The sequence below is a fragment of the Esox lucius genome, chromosome 14, assembly GCF_011004845.1.
Source record: "Esox lucius isolate fEsoLuc1 chromosome 14, fEsoLuc1.pri, whole genome shotgun sequence".
NCBI lineage: Eukaryota > Metazoa > Chordata > Actinopteri > Esociformes > Esocidae > Esox > Esox lucius.
Window position 1 is genome coordinate 3,407,501 of NC_047582.1, and position 23,681 is coordinate 3,431,181.

At 39.8% G+C, this 23,681-nt stretch overlaps 1 protein-coding gene across 5 annotated transcripts in view; it reads right to left on the reverse strand.

Moving 5' to 3' along the window:
* nedd4l (NEDD4 like E3 ubiquitin protein ligase) overlaps positions 1 to 23,681 on the reverse strand; it is a 92,643-nt gene that overhangs the window by 61,574 nt on the left and 7,388 nt on the right. For all 5 annotated transcript variants that reach the window (XM_034296813.1, XM_034296812.1, XM_034296811.1 and 2 more), the window contains exons 2-4: positions 19,154 to 19,227; positions 2,659 to 2,740; positions 414 to 452 (exon numbers count right to left, since the gene is read on the reverse strand). In XM_034296813.1, coding sequence (XP_034152704.1) covers positions 414 to 452; positions 2,659 to 2,740; positions 19,154 to 19,227 — 195 coding nt within the window. The remainder of the gene's footprint in view (positions 1 to 413; positions 453 to 2,658; positions 2,741 to 19,153; positions 19,228 to 23,681) is intronic.

Below are 23,681 nucleotides of genomic sequence, written 5' to 3' on the forward strand. Positions count from 1 at the left end.
GAGTGGTCATTTCAGTCAAAGTTGCTCATCTATCAGCTTGAATCAGTTGGCCCATTCTCCTCTGACCTCCAGCATCAACAAGGCATTTTCGCCCACAGGACGAAGTAACTCAGCAGATTGTGAAATACTCAGACCGGCCCGTCTGGCACCAACAACCATGCCACGCTCAAATTGCTTAAATCACCTTTCTTTCCCATTCTGACATTCAGTTTGGAGTTCAGGAGATAGTCTTGACCAGGACCACACCCCTAAATGCATTGAAGCAACTGCCATGTGATTGGTTGATTAGATAATTGCATTAATGAGAAATTGAACAGGTGTTCCTAATAATCCTTTAGGTGAGTGTAAGTAGAATGCAATAAAACCTTCTTAAAACGTTGTTAGCAACACCTAATAAATGTAAAGAAACTCACCCTGAAATAGAACTCCTCGTTCCATTTAGGATTTAGAGTCTGCAATAAAAAGAAAAACCAGTTCATTGAAGTTGGTCTGTTTGCTGTGAAACAACAGCCTACACTTTAATTATCAGTCTGATACCTTAGTGACAGAACCTATTAAAATATCTCAGGCAATTGCAGTAAGAGAAACATCACAACGTCAACGGAGGTTAGAAACACCACAATGCCAATTATTCAAGGTGGTCAGTTCAATAATAACATTACATCCTTGATAAAATAACATCTGTTAAAATCGCTAATCTGGGATACCAGTAGATACACAGCCTACCATGTTTCCTCCTCTCAGACTGAGGAGACACTTCATCAAACATTTCTTTTTGAATAAAGTCCTGTGCCAAAGAGGAGAACCAAGCCACAATATATAATTAATTAGCTTGATCTCGACCTGAGCCACCTTGCAGCTTATGTTTTACATCAGATAATGTGACACCTGTCATTCTCAGGAAATATCTTTGACCCATTTCAGTGGAGATTACAGTCAACCCGTATTCAGAAGACATATGATCAGATTTAGCTTTACGATTAAAATTAAAAAGTATACTGAAGTAAGAACAGGTCTTGGCATGATGCTAGATCAGTTCTTCCCTGGTTTATACCTTATACCACCACTAGGCACATTGGTACAGCTCTTTGACCATGACGACCAACAATGCGGCACACTTTGCAGAAGCGAAGTGACTGAAATAAAAATGTTTTCTGCTCCACATAGCAGCTCATTGTCAGCTATTTTTATCCCATCCAGGGCCATGGACAACATATGTCCGACTCAAAGAGAGAAGGGTGTGCTGAACACCTCTGCCGGACATCACTGAAGATTTACCCAGAGAGACGGAGGATGGTTGTAGGTAATGTGTTACCCAAATGTTTTCTACCAAAGCAGCACCAATACATCAAGGACAATTCTGGATGTGTGTGAATACGTATCTCGCCAAAAAAAGGGGAATTATCTGTCTTTATACTGTGTATGTCTGTATTCCGTTAAGGGATAGGAATAATATAGGCCTCACATCCAAATAGTCATTATTTATTTTTATCGGGGGCTATCAGAGGCTGTCTCTCAAGAGAGGGTCAAGCCAGGACAATTCCCAGCCCTACTGACAATCAAGTGTTTTTTTTTTTTTTCTAAGACTGCAAAATCATCCTTTTTATACTGAAATGGGATATCAGAGTGCTGTCACCACTGGAAAAGGAGCATTCGTTTATTTAGGCAACAGGCAGTTGAGAATAACCTGCTGACAAAACTTCAAGGAGGAACGAAAAGAAAATACTGTTCCACGTTGCATACATTTTGGGGGTGAACGGTAAAAATACATTCCTTGCTTAAAATTATAAAATTAAGCTTACAACCCTCATTACCATCCTTGATTGTGCAATTATTTTTATTTTGTCTTCATAATCTTGCAAGGGAAAAATATGATGCGGGGTTAGCAACCCTAGGCTTGCAAAATCAGAGCTCCCCCTCCAAGCTTGTTTTTCTATACACTTCAAGTTATTGAGATCTCTATGAAACAGCTCCCTCTGGTGTAAAGGTAGTTTACACATGTAGTTGAAATATTAGACAAAAATATTTGTGCATTCCACTGCCTCAGCTGGTACTTACAGTATTCTCCCCCTAAATGTGTTTAACACAAAAAAAATTGGTAATATAGCCAAAATAAATGACTGTACTGACACAGAATACAGGTGGTTGTATTTCTGAATAATCATACAAGGAAATTAATATCTGCACTTTTTCAAGTAAGGCTATCTTGGAGACACACCCTAAATCTGTGTAACATACGATGTTGTTAACATCTCAAAAAGCATGTATTATAACCCTGCTGTTTACATATACCTGCAATTTCTCCATTCTTTTAAGTGGATAGCCAACAGTTACTTTAAAAATAGTGTTGTCCCCAACACTAAAGCTTTTTTTTCTCCACATAATTCATGAATTAGCCTGTTAGAATGTTCAAGATCAAGATCAAGATGACGGGCCCTGGCTGGCACACGATGGCTCAAGGCCAGGCTTGTCTATTGTTAATGACTCCAGATCACAGGAAGGAAACACCAACCACTGCAGAACATACAAACTAGATTTCCAATCTGATGAGTCTCTGTGTAACTGTGTTTATTGAGACCTACAGCAAGTGCAACAAATGGCAGAAAAAGTCTAATTAGTTATTTGTATATTGTGTAGGTTCTGAATGGGTAAACTTACCTTTTTAATGGTTTTGGTCTGAACTAAGGCAAGCTCTCGGTTTTCATCCGCCACATAGAGTGACAGCTTGACGTAAGGATCACTGTAGACAGGGGATAGAGAACAGAAAGAATTATTGTGAAAGTTTAGATGTACATGATCAAGTGATTGACACCAGCGAGCAGATGTACCATACGCCTAGAAATCCATTCGTTCTAAGGACAGTGATTTGCAGTGGTATAGTCCAGGCATGTTGCCAGGGGTGGTGGAGCCTCACTGAAGAGATCTGTTGACAATGAGGCCGGGAGCATTTAAAGCAGCAAAGAACTTCCTAGGTTTTTAAGTAACTTGTCTGAAGCCTAGAACACAGTGTGGACAAGACCAGGCAGTACTGTAAATTAGACTGGAGAGAAAAATGCTGTTTTCTAAACAGATGATCATACCCAATTGTTACCTGATCTTCGTTGATGTCTTTTAAACCTGAACTGGCATACAGTTACTCCAATTTAGTAGGTAAGAGTTAGCATAGCCTTTAAACACAAACAGGGTCTCCCAAATGTATTCACCGCCTTGTACTTCTTCGCAATTTATTAACAACATCAAATCAAACTGAATTTAGTTAAGAGGTCTGTACAATTCGTAACAATTCCGAAGAACAACGACAATGACGTCAAAGGAACATTCAAAGCAAATTCAAGGCTTTGAATATGCCCCAGAGACAGTGGAAGAAGATCCTATGGACTGATGAGACAAAAATAGAGCTTTTTGGCCTTAACGCTAAGCCCTATTTCAGGCTGGTGCAAGCCTAACACTGCTCATCATCCTGAGAACACCATCCCTCCATTACGCTATGGGGTAGGTTCTCTAGGTCATGGTCTGGAAAGATTGAAAAGGAGGGCAAAATGGATGCAGCACAGAACAGATCAATTATATCTGCAAGAGACCTGGGATTTAAGAGAAGATTCATCTCCCAGCTGGACAATGATCCCAAACATACAACCAAAGCCACACTGTTGTTTTATTTTACATGGTGGGGATGAAATAATACTTATAGATATTGAAACAAGCTCACAGGCTACAACAGGTCACAAAATCTGCTGTGTCTAAGCAATATAGCCTAGAAATGCAGCCTCTTAAGACTCTTGTGGAATCAATTTAACAGATCTGTTGTGTTTGTTTAGTCAAGAGCGATTGGGCTCCTCCATAAACATATAATTAGTCTCCACAGCATGGATCTTGGAGACTTTAATTAGCAGTTTGTTTTCAGTTATAGCAATTAATAAAAATGATTGTTTGGCATTTCTGATTAAATTAAGATTTGAATGTGAAATTGCTAGCAGTTTCTGATTGGCTACTGTTTGTATCTCTGGGGAAAAAAAATAAAATAATTGTCATTTAATTATGTGCTTTTTTGATGATAACAATCGTAACAACAATAATAATAATCATAATAATTCAAATTCATCTTATTTGATGGGACGGTAAGGGACCTGGGTAATGGATAGGGGTGGCGCTGACCCAAAAAATTTAGAGAACCACTGAGCTAACAGCACAAATATAGGAAACGCTGCAAATGCCACTGCATTAAATGAGCAGTTAAACAAATAATTTGACACAGCCTGCACCTTCAAATTGGTAATAAGTGTAAAATAAAAACACTAAACCTTAACTCAATTTTAATTCAGTTTACAAGCACATTATGTAGGCTGTGATCTCTATTCTTAAGAGAGATTATCTATGCTGTTTACACAACTAAGAGCTGTTCAAAGACAATGCATCACAGAGTGCCTGAACAGAGCGCTTAGACTTGGTACATTGTCAGATAAAATGTAAAATCCAGCTCATCACTCTTGGAGTGGTTGTCCTTCCCAACCGCTCTGCAACCACTCCACAGAAAAAACATTCCACAAGCCATTTTCTTTTAAACAAAACACACACAGTACCAGTCCTCATTCAAGGACATGCCTATTGCTTTACTATTTTCCAAATTGTAAAATAACAGTAAATACATTAAAACTACGAAAAATATACAGAATCATGTATTAATGAAAAAAGGTGTTAAAGACAAACTAAATAAAAACTAAATAAATGCATATTTTACATTCTTCAAATAAGGAAATCCTTTGCCTTGATGACAGTGTTGCACACATGACCTTCTCTCAATAAGCTTCATCTCAATAAACAACCATGTAAATGTAAACGTAAGCACTTATTTCAAATAGGCCATGTTTCCTAGGCTATGCATTTAAAAAAATATATACACAATTTAATAGGTTCGGCAATATTATTAGCTTATAAAGAAAAGTGAAGCATTTGTGACACCCTCTAGGGTGCCAGGAAAATCAAGTGCTCAGCATTTAAACATTTTGTACAAAGGCAGTTTAAAATAAAATACAAAATCCACTAGCTCAGAATTAAATTGAAATAACAATTTACTACCTGTACAGAGTGGAGACATTCTGATAACTATGGTAGTCTGTGTGTTCACTTAGCTATGGTTCCCCAATTCGTTCTGCATATTATCGATGAGGATTGCTAGTAGAGTCAGTTTCTCCAGGTCGGGTAGCTGACGCAATTCATTTTGGGTCAGTTTTGCACCTGTTTATTTCCCACCACATACAGGGGCATTTTGCAGAGAAAAGTCATTTAGAAAGGTTTTTTTTGGGCTAAGTTTGTTGCTGTTGATTGTTGTTCTTTATTAAAATAAATCAATGTATTATCAGCCCAATAGATGACTACCCTAAATTAGTAACAGAAGAAGTCTGACTATAAACCTTCTGTTGGTGCTCCTACTCTCTGTAACTTACCGGCATTTTGCAAGTTTCTTTCTTACATTTTTTTGCACACAGAGTAACAGTTTAAGACGTGAGCAACACACAAGCATCCTAAAAATGCATGCAGTGCCAGGAATGCTGTGACCACATGGAGTGCTACTCAGAAAAATACTTGAGCGGTACAGGAGCAATACGGAGCGTCAGCCTTCAGGACCACTCTGAAAACACTCCACACTACAGTCAAGTTATACCTGCTCCTCCGCTCACATACCCCGATTCAGTACAATATGAAAGCTGAATTGTGCTGTGTGCATAATCTTATCACCATGGGACTGGCGGAGTATTGCTCAGTACCTAAGCACAAGTAAACAAACTGTTCAGGTGGCAAGATTTCTTGGCATATGAGAATGTCACAGAGCAGAGGCCTTAAACGCATCGCTACAGTGACAATTCCTGAGCTGTTCTGCCATCAAGCTGTAATACACACAGCCGGCGTGCATGTAGTAACTGATGATCTGAGCGTCTGCCAGCAGGAAGTCCGTATGCTAACACATGCATTCTGGAAGGTGGGCATTACACACACAGCAACAGACCGCACAATTCAACATGCTTTGCTCTGATTAGAACAGCCACTCATGATGCCAGTCCTCTTCCGTGAAAGCGTCAGCCTCAAGTCAAAAGCAGCAGGGTTACAGCATGAAAAAAGGCACCACAATGATGCCCTGCCTGCCGCCTCCCTGACGAGCTCAACTCCATCTATGCACAGTTTGAGGCAACCAACATAATTCCTTCCCGGAAGGCTTGCTGAGGACCAGGATGACTACACTCACTGACGTGAGTTGAGTTAAAAAAAAAATTAAAAATAAATTAACCCTCTGAAGTCACCATGGCCAGATGGGATTCCAGGTCGTGTCCTCAGGGGGTGTGCCAACCAACTAGCAGAGTTGCTCATCTGCATATTCAACCTCTCCCTGATTTTGTAGCTTCAAACAGACCACCCATCATCCCTGTACCGAAGAAACTTTCCATCACCTGCCGGAATGACTACCGCCCTGTAGCACTGACCTCCACCATCATGAAGTGCTTCAAGCGGCTGGTCAGAACAAACATCTGCTCCACTCTTCCTGAAATCTTGGAGCCCTTTCAATTTGCATCCCGCCCAACAGATCCGCAGACAATGCCATCACCCTGACAACACACAGCCCACCTGGAAAAATGCAACACATACACCAAGATGCTGTTTGTTGACTACAGCTAACACTATTTTGCCCATTAAGCTTGTTCCTAAGCTAAGAACCCGGGGACTTAACACCACCCACCAATTATCAATTCACCAATTATAATGATCAATTCACCAATTATGAATTAAGCAAATGTATAACACGTTACTGCTTTTCCAACAATACCATTGACAAATAACTTTTCTATATGTTCATGTAGGCTACAGTAAATCATTATTTGAAACTGTGTATGTCTACCTTTGGAACCTCATTGCTGCTATCCCTGCATTTCAATTGCACATGCCACCTTGCACATTTATACATCCCACTTAACATTGTTTGTAACTGTTTCACTGGTAAAGGTTTTTGCACTTCGTTATACTGTACTTGATCAGTAAAGTTGAATCTAAAGAACAGCAATGAAAGAGCAATGATGTCTATGGACGAAGGGGCGATCAACCCAGACACACCTATGCATGTGAATGAAGTGTAATGATGAACATAGGTAGGAATGAGGGTAGGAATTGTACATTACCTGAACTTGGTCAGCAAGACAGACAACACAAACAGAATTTACAGCATTTAGCTCACAATGGCAAACCGAACCTGACGATTCGATGCCCTGACAGCATTACAGATGCTACACAATTTAGAGGAGATGGAGTCAGATGAACAATCAGAAATAGATCCCGAAATCGATGTGTCGGATGTCAGGTCTTCATCTGATTCTGATAATGAGCCGCTACCTCCAAAACACGAGCCCCCTCTCAAAGAAACAAACCAACGGTGACTACAAATGCCACTGCCAGACACTACAGTAAGTTGTCCTTTGATCATCCTTTTACTATGTTAATCAAATGTAAAAAAAAAAATCTCCGTTATTCATGTACAGGTAGGTCCAGAAATATTTGGACACTGATACAATTTTCATAATTTGGGCTCTGGATGCCACCACAATGGATATGAAATGAAACAACCAAGACGCAATTGAAGTGCAGACTTTCATATTTAATTCAAGGAGTTGAACAGAAATATTGCATGATACGTTTTTATGTCATTTTTATGGACAGAATATCTAGACGCAGCCAGGGGCCGGAGGGTGTCATGTTTGGGGACCACACGATTTCGTCTCTGCTCTTTGCGGATGATGTTGTCGTGTTGGCCCCTTCTAACCAGGACCTTCAGCATGCACTGGGACGGTTTGCAGCCGAGTGTGAAGTGGTGGGGATGAGAATCAGTACCTCCAAATCCGAGGCCATGGTCCTCAGTCGGAAAAGGGTGGCTTGCCCACTTCAGGTTGGTGGAGAGTGTCTGCCTCAAGTGGAGGAGTTTAAGTATCTAGGGGTCTTGTTCACGAGTGAGGGAAGGATGGAACGGGAGATTGACAGACGGATCGGTGCAGCTTCTGCAGTAATGCGGTCGATGTATCGGTCTGTCGTGGTGAAGAAAGAGCTGAGCCGCAAGGCGAAGCTCTCGATTTACCGGTCAATCTACGTTACTACTCTCACCTATGGTCATGAGCTTTGGGTCATGACCGAAAGGACAAGATCCCGGATACAGGCGGCCAAAATGAGCTTTCTCCGCAGGGTGGCTGGGCGATCCCTTAGAAATAGGGTGAGAAGCTCGGTCACCCGGGAGGAGCTCAGAGTAGAGCCCCTGCTCCTCAACATCGAGAGGGGTCAGCTGAGGTGGCTTGGGCATCTGTTTCGGACGCCTCCAGAATGCCTTCCTGGGAAGGTGTTCCGGGCCCGTCCCCAATGGGAGGAGACCCCGGGGAAGACCTAGGACACGCTGAAGGGACTATGTCTCCCGGCTGGCCTGGGAACGCCTCGGGGTCCCCCCGGAAGAGCTGGAGGAAGTGTCTAAGGAGAGGGAAGTCTGGGCATCTCTTCTTAGACTGCTGCCCCAGCGACCCGGCCCAGGATAAGTGGAAGATGACGACGTTTAGGAATTGCAACCATTTTCATTCACAGTCCCCTTATTCCAGGGGCTCAAATGTAATTGGACAAATTAACATGTGTGTGGACAGGTGTCTTTTATACAGGTAACGAGTTCAAACAGGTGCAGTTAATACAGGTAATGAGTGGAGAACAGGAGGGCTTCTTAATGAAAAACTAACAGGTCTGTGAGAGACAGAATTTTTACTGGTTGGTAGGTGATCAAATACTTATGTCATGCAATAAAATGCTAATCAATTACTTAAAAAGCATACAATGTGATTTTCTGGATTTTTGTTTTAGAATCAGTCACTCACAGTTGAAGAGTACCTATGATAAAATGACAGACTTCTACATGCTTTGTAAGTGGGAAAACCTGCAAAATCGACAGTGTATCAAATACTTGTTCTCCCCACTGTACATAAACTTGTTTGCTTCTTAATTTGAGTATGTTTAAACCATAGACTGTAAAACAAGAAACCTGGCAAGCCTAGTTCAGCCGGCCCGCAATAAAATGTGTTGAGCGTGGCTGCCCTCTTGAGAAACAAACCTGGGTCTCCCACGTGAAAGTCTGTTGTTAACCACTACGTCACAGAGCTGTACATTTGCCAGGTGTCAGTACAGCCTCTTGACATTATATAATTTTATCACTCATTAACATCACGCCGCGTTTGAAAATGTCATTAGACACCATTAACCATGGTGTTAAACTGACTAACGTTTCTGATTAAGTTAACCTCCACCACAAATAGCATCTATGAACTGTCTGGCTGTTTTAACAGCTTATTAGACATTCATGAATGACATTGATACAATAACTACTGTATCAATAAACAGGTGCTGGTCATATAATTAGAATATCATCAAAAAGTTTATTTATTTCAGTAATTCCATTCAAAAAGAGAAACTTGTATAATGTATACATTCATTCCACACAGACATGTTTATTTCTCTTAATTTTGATGATTATAACGGACAACTAATGAAAACCCCAAATTCAGTATCTCAGAAAATGTGTATATTGTGAAAAGGTTCAATATTGAAGACACCTGGTGACACACTCTAAACAGCTAATTAACTCAAAACACCTGCAAAGGCCTTTAAATGGTCTCCCAGTCTAGTTCTGTAGGCAACACGATCATGGGGAAGACTGTTGACTTGACAGCTGTCCAAAAGACGACCATTGACACCTTGCACAAGGAGGGCAAGACACAAAAGGTCATAGCTAAAGAGGCTGGCTGTTCACAGAGCTGGGTCCAAGCACATTAACCGAGGCGAGAGGAAGGAAAAGATGTGGTAGAAAAAAAGTGTATAAGCAATAGGGATAACCACACCCTGGAGAGGCTTGTGAAACAAAACCCATTCAAAAAGGTGGGGGAGATTCACAAAGAGTGGACTGCAGCTGGAGTCAGTGCTTCAGGAACCAGCACGCACAGACATATGCAAGACATGGGTTTCCGCTGTCGCATTCCTTGTGTCAAGCCAATCTTGAACAAGATACACAGCGTCAGAAGCGTCTCGCCTGGGCTAAAGACAAAAAGGACTGGACTGCTGCAGAGTGGTCCAAAATTATGTTCTCTGATGAAAGTAAATGTTGCTTTTCCTTTGGAAATCAAGGTCCCAGAGTCTAGTGGAAGATAGGAGAGGCAAAGAATCCACATTGCTTAAAGTCCAGTGTAAAGTTTCCACAGTTAGTGATGGTTTGAGGTGTCATGTCATCTGCTGGTGTTTGTCCACTGTGTTTTCTGAGGTCCAAGGTCAACGCAGCCGTCTACCAGGAAGTTTTAGAGCACTTCATGCTTCCTGCTGCTGACCAACTTTATGGAGATGCAGATTTAATTTTCCAACAGGACTTGGCACCTGCACACTGCCAAAACAACCAGTACCTGGTTAATGGACCATGGTATCCCTGTTCTTAATTGGCTTGTAAACTCGACTGACCTTAACCCTATAGAAAATCTATGGGGTATTGTGAAGAGGAAGATGCGATACGCCAAACCCAACAATGCAGAAGAGCTGAAGGCCACTATCAGAGCAACCTGGGCTCTCATAACACCTGAGCAGTGCCACAGACTGATCGACTCCAAGCCACGGCGCATTGCTGCAGTACTTCAGGCAAAAGGTGCCCCAACTAAGTATTGAGTGCTGTGCATGCTCATACTTTTCATGTTCATACTTTTCAGTTGGCCAACATTTCTAAAAAAAATTTTTATGGATTCTTAAGTAATATTCAAATTTTCTGAGATACTGAATTTGTGGTTTTCATTAGTTGTCAGTTATAATCATCCAAATTAAAAGAAATAAACACTCGAAATATAACAGTCTGTGTGAAATGAATGTATACATTATACAAGTTACACTTTTTGAATGGAATTACTGAAATAAATCAACTTTTTGATGATATTCTAATTATATGATCAGCACCTGTAGGTGACGATAAAAACCTTTTCGTCAAGTGAAAAGACGAGAGAATCGTGTAGCCAGCGAAGTTTTTGTCTATCCTGAAGAAATCCTAAGACATAATTCGAAAATCCACTAGAAAAAAGTAAACGGTTTAATTTTAGGCTTCCCATTATGTAGCTACTGAAGGTTGTAGCCAGCGAGGTTTTTGTCTATCCTTGCATATTTTGGTTAATATTAGGGAGGACATTGTAGCGTGCATTAGCTACACAAGTGGACATGGACAACAGGGCAGATTTAACACTATAATAGTTGTCTTTTTCAAGTGTGTAGCCAAATTATATAAAGTATTTCACAGGGGGGCATCCGGTAGAGAGGGGAACCACATTTGCCTAATAGTGACTGAACCAGTGAACAAGACAGGCTAAGATGTAGCACACCACAGTCAGATTTTATCATCAAATAAAAACGTAATTCCCCAAAAAACTAAATGGTGGCTAGTGAAAATGCTCACAACCACTGTTGCTAGTGGTTTTCCAAAGTTACTAGCCACTCAGCAAAGAAGTTAATCTCAAGTGTTTACTCAGTTTAACACAATGGTTAATGGTGTCTAACCAAATATTCAAACTCGGCGTGATGGTAATGCATGACAAAATTATATCAAGTCAATAGGCTATACCGGCACACGGCAAATGTACAGCTATGTGGCGTAGTGGTTAACGACACAGCCTTTCAGGTAGGCGACCCGGGTTTGATTCTTGAGAAGGTAGCCACAATTAACAAATTTTATTACGGGCCGGCTGAACTAGGCTTATCTGGTTTCTTGGTCAGCCTCTGAGTTTGCCCCTCGCTTTAAACCTTGTTTAGAATTGTCTTGCAAGTTCATGAGTATTTTAAAAATGCTTTTTCTGTGTTTTCGTCTTATTGCCAATAGTGGATCATCTTGCAGATCTCGGCAATACTTGTAGGTGTGTGCTGTAAATGCATGTCTACATTTTGTGTAGCTGTTAACAATGATGCAAATAATAACAGTGCTCTTGTAGTTATGGGAAGGCTTTTCAAATACCTTCTCAATTAAATGATAACTACAAAGTTTCTTACGGAACTGGCTAATATGATTTTTGTAGAACTAGGACCTTAACAGACCTAACTACTATGGGGTAGGAATGAATGTCATATGGATATTGGCTTTGCAAATTACTCAATGTGCACACCACCCACTCACTGGCACTACAAAGAGGCAGGCTCTCATTCATTTCCAACGAGAGCCATGCATAACGTAAAATGAAGTTAACTGCTATTTGTACATTAACAAATCATTGATTTGGCATCGTGTTGATAATACATTTTTAGTAGTGGAGTCACACAAATATATATACATTAATAATGGTGGAGACTGATATTTCCCCTATATTTTCAGGTAGCAGTGAAAACTATACTTTACTATATCTACTTCATCCCTACCCTGTTGCACAAATAGGATGGTTAGACCACACGTAAATTAATGTGAGATTAATGAGTGGAGCTGCTAAACCATATTATTATTAAGTGATACGTTTTAAGTCCAATCAGTTTGCACGTAGGGGAGGGGCTCAGCGACAGCCCACCAGAGATTGCGCAATTTGCGAGTTGAGTGAGCGACCCAATTGCACATAGGGTTGTAGGGACAACAACAGAAAATAGTCACTGACTTAGTATTATCCCTTTCACCGTTTAAACATTTACTATAAGCAGTCAGCATGTTTTATTTTGAAAAAATATATAGCCATCCAGTGGGGCGCAAACTTGCTAGTTATTGCTTATGCGTGGACATTGACTCATCTAGCAGCCTACTCTTGGTGTTGATGCCCATTATCATGCTTGTAATCTGTCAGCTACGGGTTTTAGGGATGTAACCAGGGGGTAGCTAATTACAGAATGTGAATGTACAATCTCTGGCATGGTGGAGCCTGCATGTTTATTTCCTGCAATTATGTAATAAACTTCATATGAAATAGATGAAATATATTTTTGTTGCCATCAATCTATGTCCAACACAGAAGTGCAGCACTGGTGAGTGGGAATTACGATTTTGCATATATGCAATGAATTTGTCCAATTTCAAAATAGATAAAGTAAAAAGATCAAACTACACTAAAACATAGGGGAAGTCACAGAAACTAAGTAGATTTATGAATATAAAAGCAACTATACACACAATCATTCTAGTGCACAGTGGTTTACAATTGCCTAGGATGCCATTTCATGATTAACCAAGCTTTGCAACAATGAGTGAACATACTGGCAGAGACAAACCAGTTCTTTATAAGCTTGGTGGAGTATGCATAACCATAGCAAGGCTGCAAATATCCTGTTGAAAGGGTTTTCACTGTACCCTTTTCAAGAAATGGGACTCTTCTGGAAACAAGAAAAGAAACCAGGCATGTCTAGTTCTGCCAGCCCGTAATTAGAAAGGATGAATGCTGTTGCCCAGGGTGGATTAAATCCGCAGTTTACTATGAATGTGTCTTTAACCACTACGCTATTTAAACAGCGGGTATGGGTGCAAGTGATATGTTTACTTTTTGCATTTTCAAACCAATTAGTCGAAACTTCATGGTTCTTGAAACTATTTCCCTACATGAAATAATACAAACCAACTTAAGGATTAACATGATCGCTACATTCAACATGTAAAATTAGAAAGAGCTTACTGTATATGGCTAGCTAATAGCTATACAGTACATATAATGAAAACAATGACTCGAATCACTCCATGATTCGTTTCTTTAGAAGTTCAGTTGAATAGCTAACCACTACACTGAACTACACAATGTAAATCGAAAGAGCAATATTTTCGTTGTTGGTGCAGTTCATCCATCGCAATATAACCATGAAGTTTTACTTTAGGCTTTCTATAAGCTACTGAAGCTTGTAGCCAGCAAAGTTTTAGTCTAGCAATACAGTACTTATAATGAAAACAATGACACCAACCACTCCATGTCAGGTTTGTTTCTTTAGAAAACAATGACAGTTGAATAGCCAACCACTATGCTATGTAAATCGAGAGCATATCCTTGCAAATCGAGAGCATATCCTTGTGCAGTTTGTCCATCGCAATATAACCATCAAAAGGTGTCCTTTAGGCTTACTATAATGTAGCTACGGAAGCTTGTAGCCAGCGAAGTTCTAGTCTAGACTGAACAAATCCTAATGCCTAATTTGCTTGGTCAGTGGAGAGGATCAAACTCCAGTCGCCCACGTGATAGCCTGCATCTCTAACCACTACTCTATTTAACAATGGGTAGTCAGTTAGTCAGTCACTCACTCAGTAAGAGGCATTAGCTCTTGTTAGACGGTTCTGCTTACACGGTCCGGCAAAAAGGTGGGACTTTCTGGTTAACCTTGGGAATAAATACTTGGCTGAAAGCTTAGCCTACTGGTCTAGGTTAATTAATTATGAGCAAACATGGCTTTGGAATGTTCTGGAGAAGTCAAAAGGTCACAACCGGGTAGTAGTGCATTGCAAAATAAGGCTGTAGGAGATAAAGCTGCGTGATTGTGGACAAGAGTTTTAATCTTGACAAAACAACATATCAACACTGCCCAGGGTCCTGCAGAGGGCTGGCAAATTCAGGAAAGGTTGGGATTTTGGACATGGATGCTTTTCTTGTTGCGCTCTAGTGACGCTTTGCGGTAGGTCAATTGTGGTAGTGAGCTGGAGAAAGCGCTCTCCTCCAAACGTGTATAAGAGGAAAATACTTACTGTTTGAGTGAGCAGTGTGATATCTGGATCACAGGTAATGCTGTGCAGTTGACGAACGACTCGTTCTATTTGAACAAATCTTTTTAGTGATTCAGGACTAGGGGGTGGGACGATATGAGAATTTGATGTCACAATTTTCCTGGCCAAAATTATCAAGATATATGATTTTATCCTGATTAATAACAATCCCAATAATAACTCTGGTTTCTAGCTCAAAACGGCTGATCAGATATTATTTTATTGTGATGGCTTTTTAAATGCACAAGAACAATATTTATGTAACGGAAGAATATCAAAAAAAGTTTTTAATAATTAACTAATACTATAATAACATGTAAATCTCGAAATGTATATGGTTGCCAGCTTCATTGAAAATACATAGCAGAGAACGTTTAATGGCATTTAGAATTGCCATTTTGTACTGCATTTGCCTTCATTGCACATCTATAAGTTGCACATCTGTATGTCATATCTGGATCATACATTATACTTAATACAGGTAAATGTTCTGCTCTCCTCTATTCGCACTACTTGTTAAATGCTAACTGCATTTCACTGTATTGTACTTGCACTTGTTCAATGACAATAAAGTTGAATCTAATCTTTAAAAAAAATAGAGATATGCACTCCACCAGTTAGTGTACTCAGGAACAATTCGGTGACTAGCAAGAGATTTTTTAAGTCACTTATCTGAGGATCAGGAGTGAAAATAGATTCAATTTCTTACTGATAATGACCTGTGGGTGCATGCAATTCCATGCACATTTTATTAGCTAAGGATAGGCTTATTTGATGTGTTGATTCTTTAAAATATATTATAATTCATGATAACCGTTCCCCATTATGTTGTGCGCATCATGTACTGTCCAGATCACGCAGATCGGCAATGTTATGGTGGGCCGCAAAAATTTGTTTCAATTTGTTTTCTCATGTCAATTTCTACAGGAAAGCGTTAACAATTAGCCTACAATATAAACAAAATTATAAATACAAAAAGATATGTATAATAATGTATATCCTATTCATATTTTCTACAATTTAATTAACAGGTTTTTTGCATGCATCTCTCGTAGTTGCATGTCTTCCAGGATAATAATCATTGGTTTGTTTGAGCTCAACATTGTTTCAACAGCTTATTTTCCACGGCAACGGAATGGTCAAGAATTTGCATATAGTGGGAAGTAAAGACGTGATCAGAATATTTTTTGTAAGCTACTAAGTGTAGTGGTTAGACTAGTAGGCCTACTGTTGTAAAGGAATTGGAAAACTAGTTCATTCTTTGTAACAATCTCCATTGCAATAAATAGGCTAAAACACTTTTTTATCATAGGTACTATTCAACTGTGAGTGACGGAATAAAAAAAAGAAATCCAGAAAATAACATTGTATGATTTTTAAGTAATTAATTTGCATTTTATTGCATGACATAAGTATTTGATACATCAGAAAAGCAGAACTTAATATTTGGTACAGAAACCTTTGTTTGCAATTTCAGAGATCATATGTTTCCTGTAGTTCTTGAGCAGGTTTGCACACACTGCAGCAGGGATTTTGGCCCACGCCTCCATACAGACCTTCTCCAGATCTTTCAGGTTTCAGGGCTGTCGCTGGGCAATACGGACTTTCAGCTCCCTCCAAAGATTTCTATTGGGTTCAGGTCTGGAGACTGGCTAGGCCACTCCAGGACCTTGAGATGCTTCTTATGGAGCCACTCCTTAGTTGCCCTGGCTGTGTGTTTCGGGTCATTGTCATGCTGGAAGACCCAGCCAGGACCAGTCTTCAATGCACTTACTGAGGGAAGGAGGTTGTTGGCCAAGATCTCGCGATACATGGCCCCATCCATCCTCCTGTCCCCTTTGCAGAAAAGCATTCCCAAAGAATGATGTTTCCACCTCCATGCTTCACGGTTGGGATGGTGTTCTTGGGGTTGTACTCATCCTTCTTCTTCCTCCAAACTCGGCGAGTGGAGTTTAGACCAAAAAGCTCTATTTTTGTCTCATCAGACCACATGACCTTCTCCCATTCCTCCTCTGGATCATCCAGATGGTCATTGGCAAACTTCAGACGGGCCTGGACATGCGCTAGCTTGAGCAGGGGGACCTTGCGTGCGCGACAGGATTTTAATCCATGACGGCGTAGTGTGTTACTAATGGTTTTCTTTGAGACTGTGGTCCCAGCTCTCTTCAGGTCATTGACCAAGTCCTGCCGTGTGGTTCTGGGCCTATCCCTCACCTTCCTCATGATCACAGGTGTCTTTTATACAGGTTAGAAGTTCAAACAGGTACAGTTAATACAGGTAATGAGTGGAGAACAGGAGGGCTTCTTAAAGAAAAACTAACAGGTCTGTGAGAGCCGGAATTCTTACTGGTTGGTAGGTGATCAAATACTTATATCATGCAATAAAATGCAAATAAATTATTTAAAAATCATACAATGAGATTTTCTGGATTTTTGTTTTAGATTCCGTCTCTCACAGTTGAAGTGTACCTATAATAAAAATTACGGGAGCTGAACGCAGGACCTGTTGCTCTGTAGTCCGCGTCTCTCACAAGCGTGCCGCACAAGCCCTGAAAAGTGAAGCCAAAACGTCTCGATCGCCCCCTGGTCCCAGTATAGGTCATAAACCCTGCCCTCCCCATGTTATTCAATGGGACACAAGACCAACTAAACAATTAAATTACCCTTCAAATATATTTTTTTCCGAAGCTGGTTTCTGTCATTTACTGTAGTTTGTATCACGCTAATGTAAATTCAAGAGTTTGTTTTTAAAATAAGTTTGTTTTTAGTTAGTTATTTAATGCTCTAAAAACGGTGGTGTGACGTCGTGATTCACAGCTGTGATTGACAGCTATCTGAGCCGAGGAGCCACTGAATCTTCGGAGGATTGAGGAGATTGGAACTTTACATTTAATCTCTAAATTTCTATAATTGATATAATTTCACACAGACATAATGGGTTGTTCTGCAGTACATTGTGCTAACCGATCTGGCATTTCCAATCGATCTTTGAATTTTTTTCGGTAAGTTAAATTTATAAGCTATTTAATTAGTAAATAAATGTAATGGGCTAGCTAACGTTAGCTAAAAGACAACAAGCCTCGTTAATAGCTAGCAGGTGATCGTTAGCTAGAAGTTACCAATTATTTTTGTATTAGGCCTATTCTAAATTAAGGTTAAACATGATGTAAGTTAGGCTATAACATATCGTCTAGGTTTAACAAGCAAAGGTTGTACTGTACTTGGACTTGCGATTGATTACGGTATGCGCATTCTGCGAGGGAGAGTGAGGGCGGGGCACAGGGGTGGGGCCGTTGATTTCGCGGCTTTATGGCTTTACTTCCTTCTCGCTACTGCGCATAACTACTGCACAGAACTGGTCCCAAGATCACTATCTGCGCAGACGCAAGTCCAAGATGTCAGCGCCGTATCAGGACACTGGTGGCTTCATTTTTCACCAATGGAAAAGAGCGAAGGGGCGTCGTCCATTATTTTTACAGTCTATGGTCTCTCACCACTACGCTATTTAACAATTATCAGTCAGTCACTCACCCAGTCAGTAAGAGACATACACTCTTCTAGGCCGGCTTCGCTTATGCGGTCTGACAAAGACTTGTGAACAACTGACTAGTTCAGTTTTATCGTTCAGTTGAATGATTGTTTCATTAATTTGAATGGCTGGCAGTGGAGTTCTAGCCAACCACAGAATACGCGGTTAGTTTTTTCGCAAAAAACATTTATCAAGAGAGTAGCATTATAAAGACGTTTATTACAGATAGAAGTTGTAGTTGATTGTAGTAGTTGATACTTGATTGTAATGATAAACACAGATGAAACCATACACCAAGCATTTGCTTAAGTAGAAAAGACTGAGTCATTTTTATTGTATCAGTTGAACAATGAGCATTCGTTCGCCCCGGGGGGCTATAAGCATTAGCGACTCAAATGAAAGAAATGACTAGAATAATTCAGTCTTCACAGAACATCTTGAAAAGACCAGGGGGCAGTAAAAAGACCTTAAACGTCCCATCAGTAATCGCAAGACATCTACATTTTCAACTTTTAATAAAGAAAAGTTAAATAAGCTTAAAGAGCACAACCAAATAGACTTCTGAAATTGTTTGTCTTGTGTGCAAGTGTACCAGAGGGGGTTCTACAAGGAGGTGTCATATCAGGCTGCTTCTATTGGTTTCTCCTAAGATGATGCAAACTGCAAAACCCCTCAAATGCACCTTAAACATAGTAATTACTGACAAGGAAGCACATTCATGCTAGACACTACACACAGAGGTCAGATTTTTTTACTAAGAGCACCAGCGCACCCAAAGCAAAAAAAACATAAGCTTCATGGAATAAAGAAAATACATATAGAATAGCAAACTATTTAAGTCTAAAAGCAAAATGGTGTGCTGTAGATGCCTGACACTAATAGCACATTCTCACCTGGCTCCGATAATGTCTTTCTTTGCCAGATCAATGCCTGCCACAACCTTGACACGGAGAACTCTAGTTTCATTCTGCAAAGAAAAAATGGAAAACAAATAACATCAATACATCTCAAAATAAAACACCTGATTTGAATGGAACATCAGCTAAAATGCTCTGATATGCCAAGATAATATTAGCCCAGATTCTGGATTGGCTAATAGGCACTAAATAAAAACAAGTCAGAATAAAGGGTTTATATTGGGGGGAAAGAAGCTCATTGCTGTTGCGGAGAGCTGCTGAGTGTTCACAATATTATTTCAGGGCTTGGCAGAGAAGACAGGAGCCAGTCAGTTCAGCAGGAAAAGAGGTTTTTCCCACAAGGTTCAAGGAAGTCAAAAGTCCTGCAAGCAATTAAAAAGTTAGCCTCTCTCTGTCACTGAAGACTGAGATTATCAGCAACTGATAAAAATCAAATGACCTAATAGCCTAACCTTCATTTAGTATGATATGCCACTCTTTATAATGGTTAAAATTTAACCAACAATCATGTTTGAATACAACTCATCACATTGCTCTTTGTGCTCACTGAAGACATTATTTAACATAAACCTAGATTATATGCTCCCCTTGTTTTTGCCCCCATTTATCATGAGCTGAACTCAAAGATCCAAGACTTTCACTATGTACACAAAAGGCCTCTCTCTCCCAAATATTGGTCACCAATCTGTCTAAATCTGTGTTAGTGAGCACTTCTCCTTTGCCGAGATAATCCATCCACCTCACATGTGTGGCATATCAAGATGCTGATTAGAGAGCATGATTATTGCACAGGTGTGCCTTAGGCTGGCCACAATAAAAGGCCACTCTAAAATGTGCAGTTCCATCACTCAGCACAATGCCACAGATGTCACAAGTTTTGAGGGAGCGTGCAATTGACATGCTGACTGCAGGAATGTCAACCAGAGCTGTTGCCCGTGATTTGAATGTTCATTTCTCTACCATAAATCTCCAAAGGCGTTTCAGAGAATTTGGCAGTACATCCAACCGGCCTCATAACCGCAGAGCACGTGTAACAACACCAGCCCAGGATCTCCACATCCAGCATCTTCACCTCTGATAGCGAAAGTCCTAAGGCATACCTGTGCAATAATCATGCTGTCTAATCAGCATCTTGATATGCCACACCTGTGAGGTGGATGGATTATCTCGGCAAAGGAGAAGTGCTCCCTAACACAGATTGAGACAGATTTGTGACCAATATTTGAGCGAAATAGGCCTTTTGTGTACATAGAGAAAGTCTTAGATCTTTGAGTCCAGCTCATGATGAATGTGGGAAAAACAAATGTGTTTATAATTTTGTTCAGTGTAGTATAGAGAGAACCAACCAACCAATTCCATGCCATTGTGTAAGAACACATTTTAGTTATTTAGCAAACCTAAAGTAAGGGCATACATTTGCATACAGCTATAACTGTCAATAAGACAATAAAAACATTGTCTCTTAAGCCAAGAGGGTGCCCCCTAAACACTTCTGGGAAAGAATGTGCCATGGACCAAAGCCACTGCTATTCACACCATGGTCACTTCAGGCCCATTCTGATCCAGAATTCTTGTTTTCATTACTTAAAAAATTAGAATGGTGTAGTACTTCAACCTAGAAGCATTTATCGTACAACTAATCACACAGTCTAATCATAAAAATAGGTCAAAACAAGCTAGCTCTTAATATTGTTAGGTTATGGGGAATGGTTGACACAGCTCTGCCCTTCGGCTGCTGGCCAAAAAAGGACATTTCACAAAGGCCTATTTAATCCGTTTCCCCTCTGAACCTATTCTCCGCTCTGCCCCACAACATTTCACAAAGGCGTACTTTTTCCCACGCACTGACAATTCATGAACATCTAACTCAGCCTACCTGTGAAAAGTCCATGTCATACCGATGTCCTTGAAAAAACTTGCAATATTTGTCCTTGAGAACCTCATATAGGACTACAGCGCAAGCCTTGTTATATCCAAGTAGTAAACGTGAAGTTTAAAGGTTTATATCAATGCTATCCCACGGTTAACACCAAATAAGTGCGAGGGTCCCAACTTAGGACAGATGAAGATGGGCCGAAAAGGGCATCTCAAAAAAATAACTATGAAGAGGGACTGAATTCAAACAACTACTGAAAACACCCAATTTTGGCAAAATTATAACCACAAATGGGTATGATGTAACACACAAAATCAAAGATGGGTATGAAAATTGAAAAGCATTTTATGTGTTTTGTGGTGCTTTTAATGACTTAGACCACAAAACAAAGGCTGTTTAAAGAGTGCCCAGATATATTATGCTATTAAGTACTCATTTGTGGTTACATTTTTGGCCTTATGGGAGAGTAGGGCAGAGAATAATTAAAGTCACCTGCTGTCTTGGCTCTGCCCTATTTAAGCACACTCAGGCTGGGAACTGACTGCTTTGTGATAACTATTTAAAGTAGTTATGAGGGAAAGCAGACGCAACGCATGAAGAAGTAGGCCCTTCATCAGTCGTTAGTTCTCAGCATAAATAATTTAGCTTAGAATAGTTCAATCTGCTTCGTCTCCCGCATTCAGTGACAGGAAGACAGAGCAGTATAGTCTAAGTTTGAAACATTTTGAGTAGTATGATTTTTTTCTGCAAAACATAGGTTTCAAAAGTATTTGCAAGCCTACAATCAATATTTTCTGAAGCCTCCCCCCTCCCCTGGAGCCCAAAATATTACTCATCCTTTGCATTGTTTATTTTGCATTCACATGTGCTAGAATCCATGGAGAGTAAAAATACTGAGTTTACTGTATATCATAAACCAAATGAAGGATTTTATTTCATATAAAACTGAAAGGCGACCACCTTCCCAAAACCATGAACCACCTATGTGTGTGGGCATAGAAAAACAATTTTGCGCTCATATGTTAATTACTAGCGAAGTACTGCAGCAAATGGGACTGTAGGAGGAAACCTATTTCATATTGGCATTGACTGGCGAAAAGACAATTAGATTAAGTCACTAACAATATAAATATATGAAAGTGAAGACGCTGGATTAGCACAAGCAGCATAGCCAAGTAGAGCTGAAGGAAGTCAAGAGAGGGAGATAAATGATGTGGCGTCAAGGCAAGGATGGAAAAAAATTAAGCAAAAAGGCCGCAATATATGCAGCTCTGGTACGTTTTCAATGAAAGTCCAAAGCACAAGAACATAGTATAACAACAAAAATAGACAATATTGACTGTGATTAATTATGGAGCTTGAGGAGTCATTTAATATCTTCAAATAAACATGATTTTGATGATGAATGGCGGAATGTTTTCAGGTGGCTCAGACAATGAAGAGAGAATGACACAGATCTGTATCTGGAAGCATTGTGGAGCAATGCGACAGTAAAGAAATTTGCTACACTTTGCTACAATGTAAAGTGGTGAGTGTACAGCTTGTATAACAGTGTACATTTGCTTTCCCCACAAAATAACAACACAAAACCATTAATGTCTAAACTGCTGAAAATGTAATAATTCGTATCATTGGTTGGGAATACTACTAATTAGTGGGAAGACATTTCATTTTGTATGATAACGCTATGTCATCATCAAATACACAAACATTACCTACATAGCCAGCTCCTATGACACTAGTAGTAACTACAGCAGCTGGTATACCTCCTATAGAGCAATTTTCATTAACCAAATTTTCGTGCATCCTACCTGTGTGTATTGACATCATACTACTACTACGATGTAGCTGAACTAGCTAGCTAGCTACAGGATCTTATAAACATGAGCTCCCAGCATTGATAAACACAACAAAGCGGACACACCAACAGGCAGCTCGCGATGAGCAAATTAGGCGAAATGCCAAAAAGCAGAAGGACATCCCCAGTTAGACTAGCTCTCTATAGCTAGCAACCTAGCAAACTAACTTTAGCAAGGCTCAGAATAATGTCAAACTATGAGTTGGTGCTTTTTTTGGAACAGGTATTTCTATAATAATAATAATAAGAATAAGAATAAGAATAAGAATAATTATTATTATTATTATTATTAGGAACTTCATTCTCTATAAGGCATTGGTGCAGAACTGCTTTCTGACTGGTGAGTAATTGCAAAAAGCTGTACTTGTTTTTTACTGAAACAAATCCTGCCTAATGCATGCCTTAACTAGAGTAGCAATGGGCAAAGTTCATAGCTTTGTAAAATAATTTAAGAAATGTTGTATTTTGCATGTCTTTATCCACTGTACTGAAATCGTATTGAACCGTGACAATTTTCTGTACCAAACAAAACATGACTTTTGTGTACCTTTATATGATTAAAAAAAAGATCAAATACATAACATGTTCAAATGAAAAGAAAAAATATTTGTTTGTATACTTTTGGTTGCTATTAGTGAGGACATTGAAGCTTGCATTAACTGCTCAAGTGGACATGGATATAATAGTTGTTTTTTCAAGTGTGTTGCCAGACATTAAACAAAGTATATCACAGAGGGGCATCTGGCAGGGTGCAGTGTACCGTGGGATGG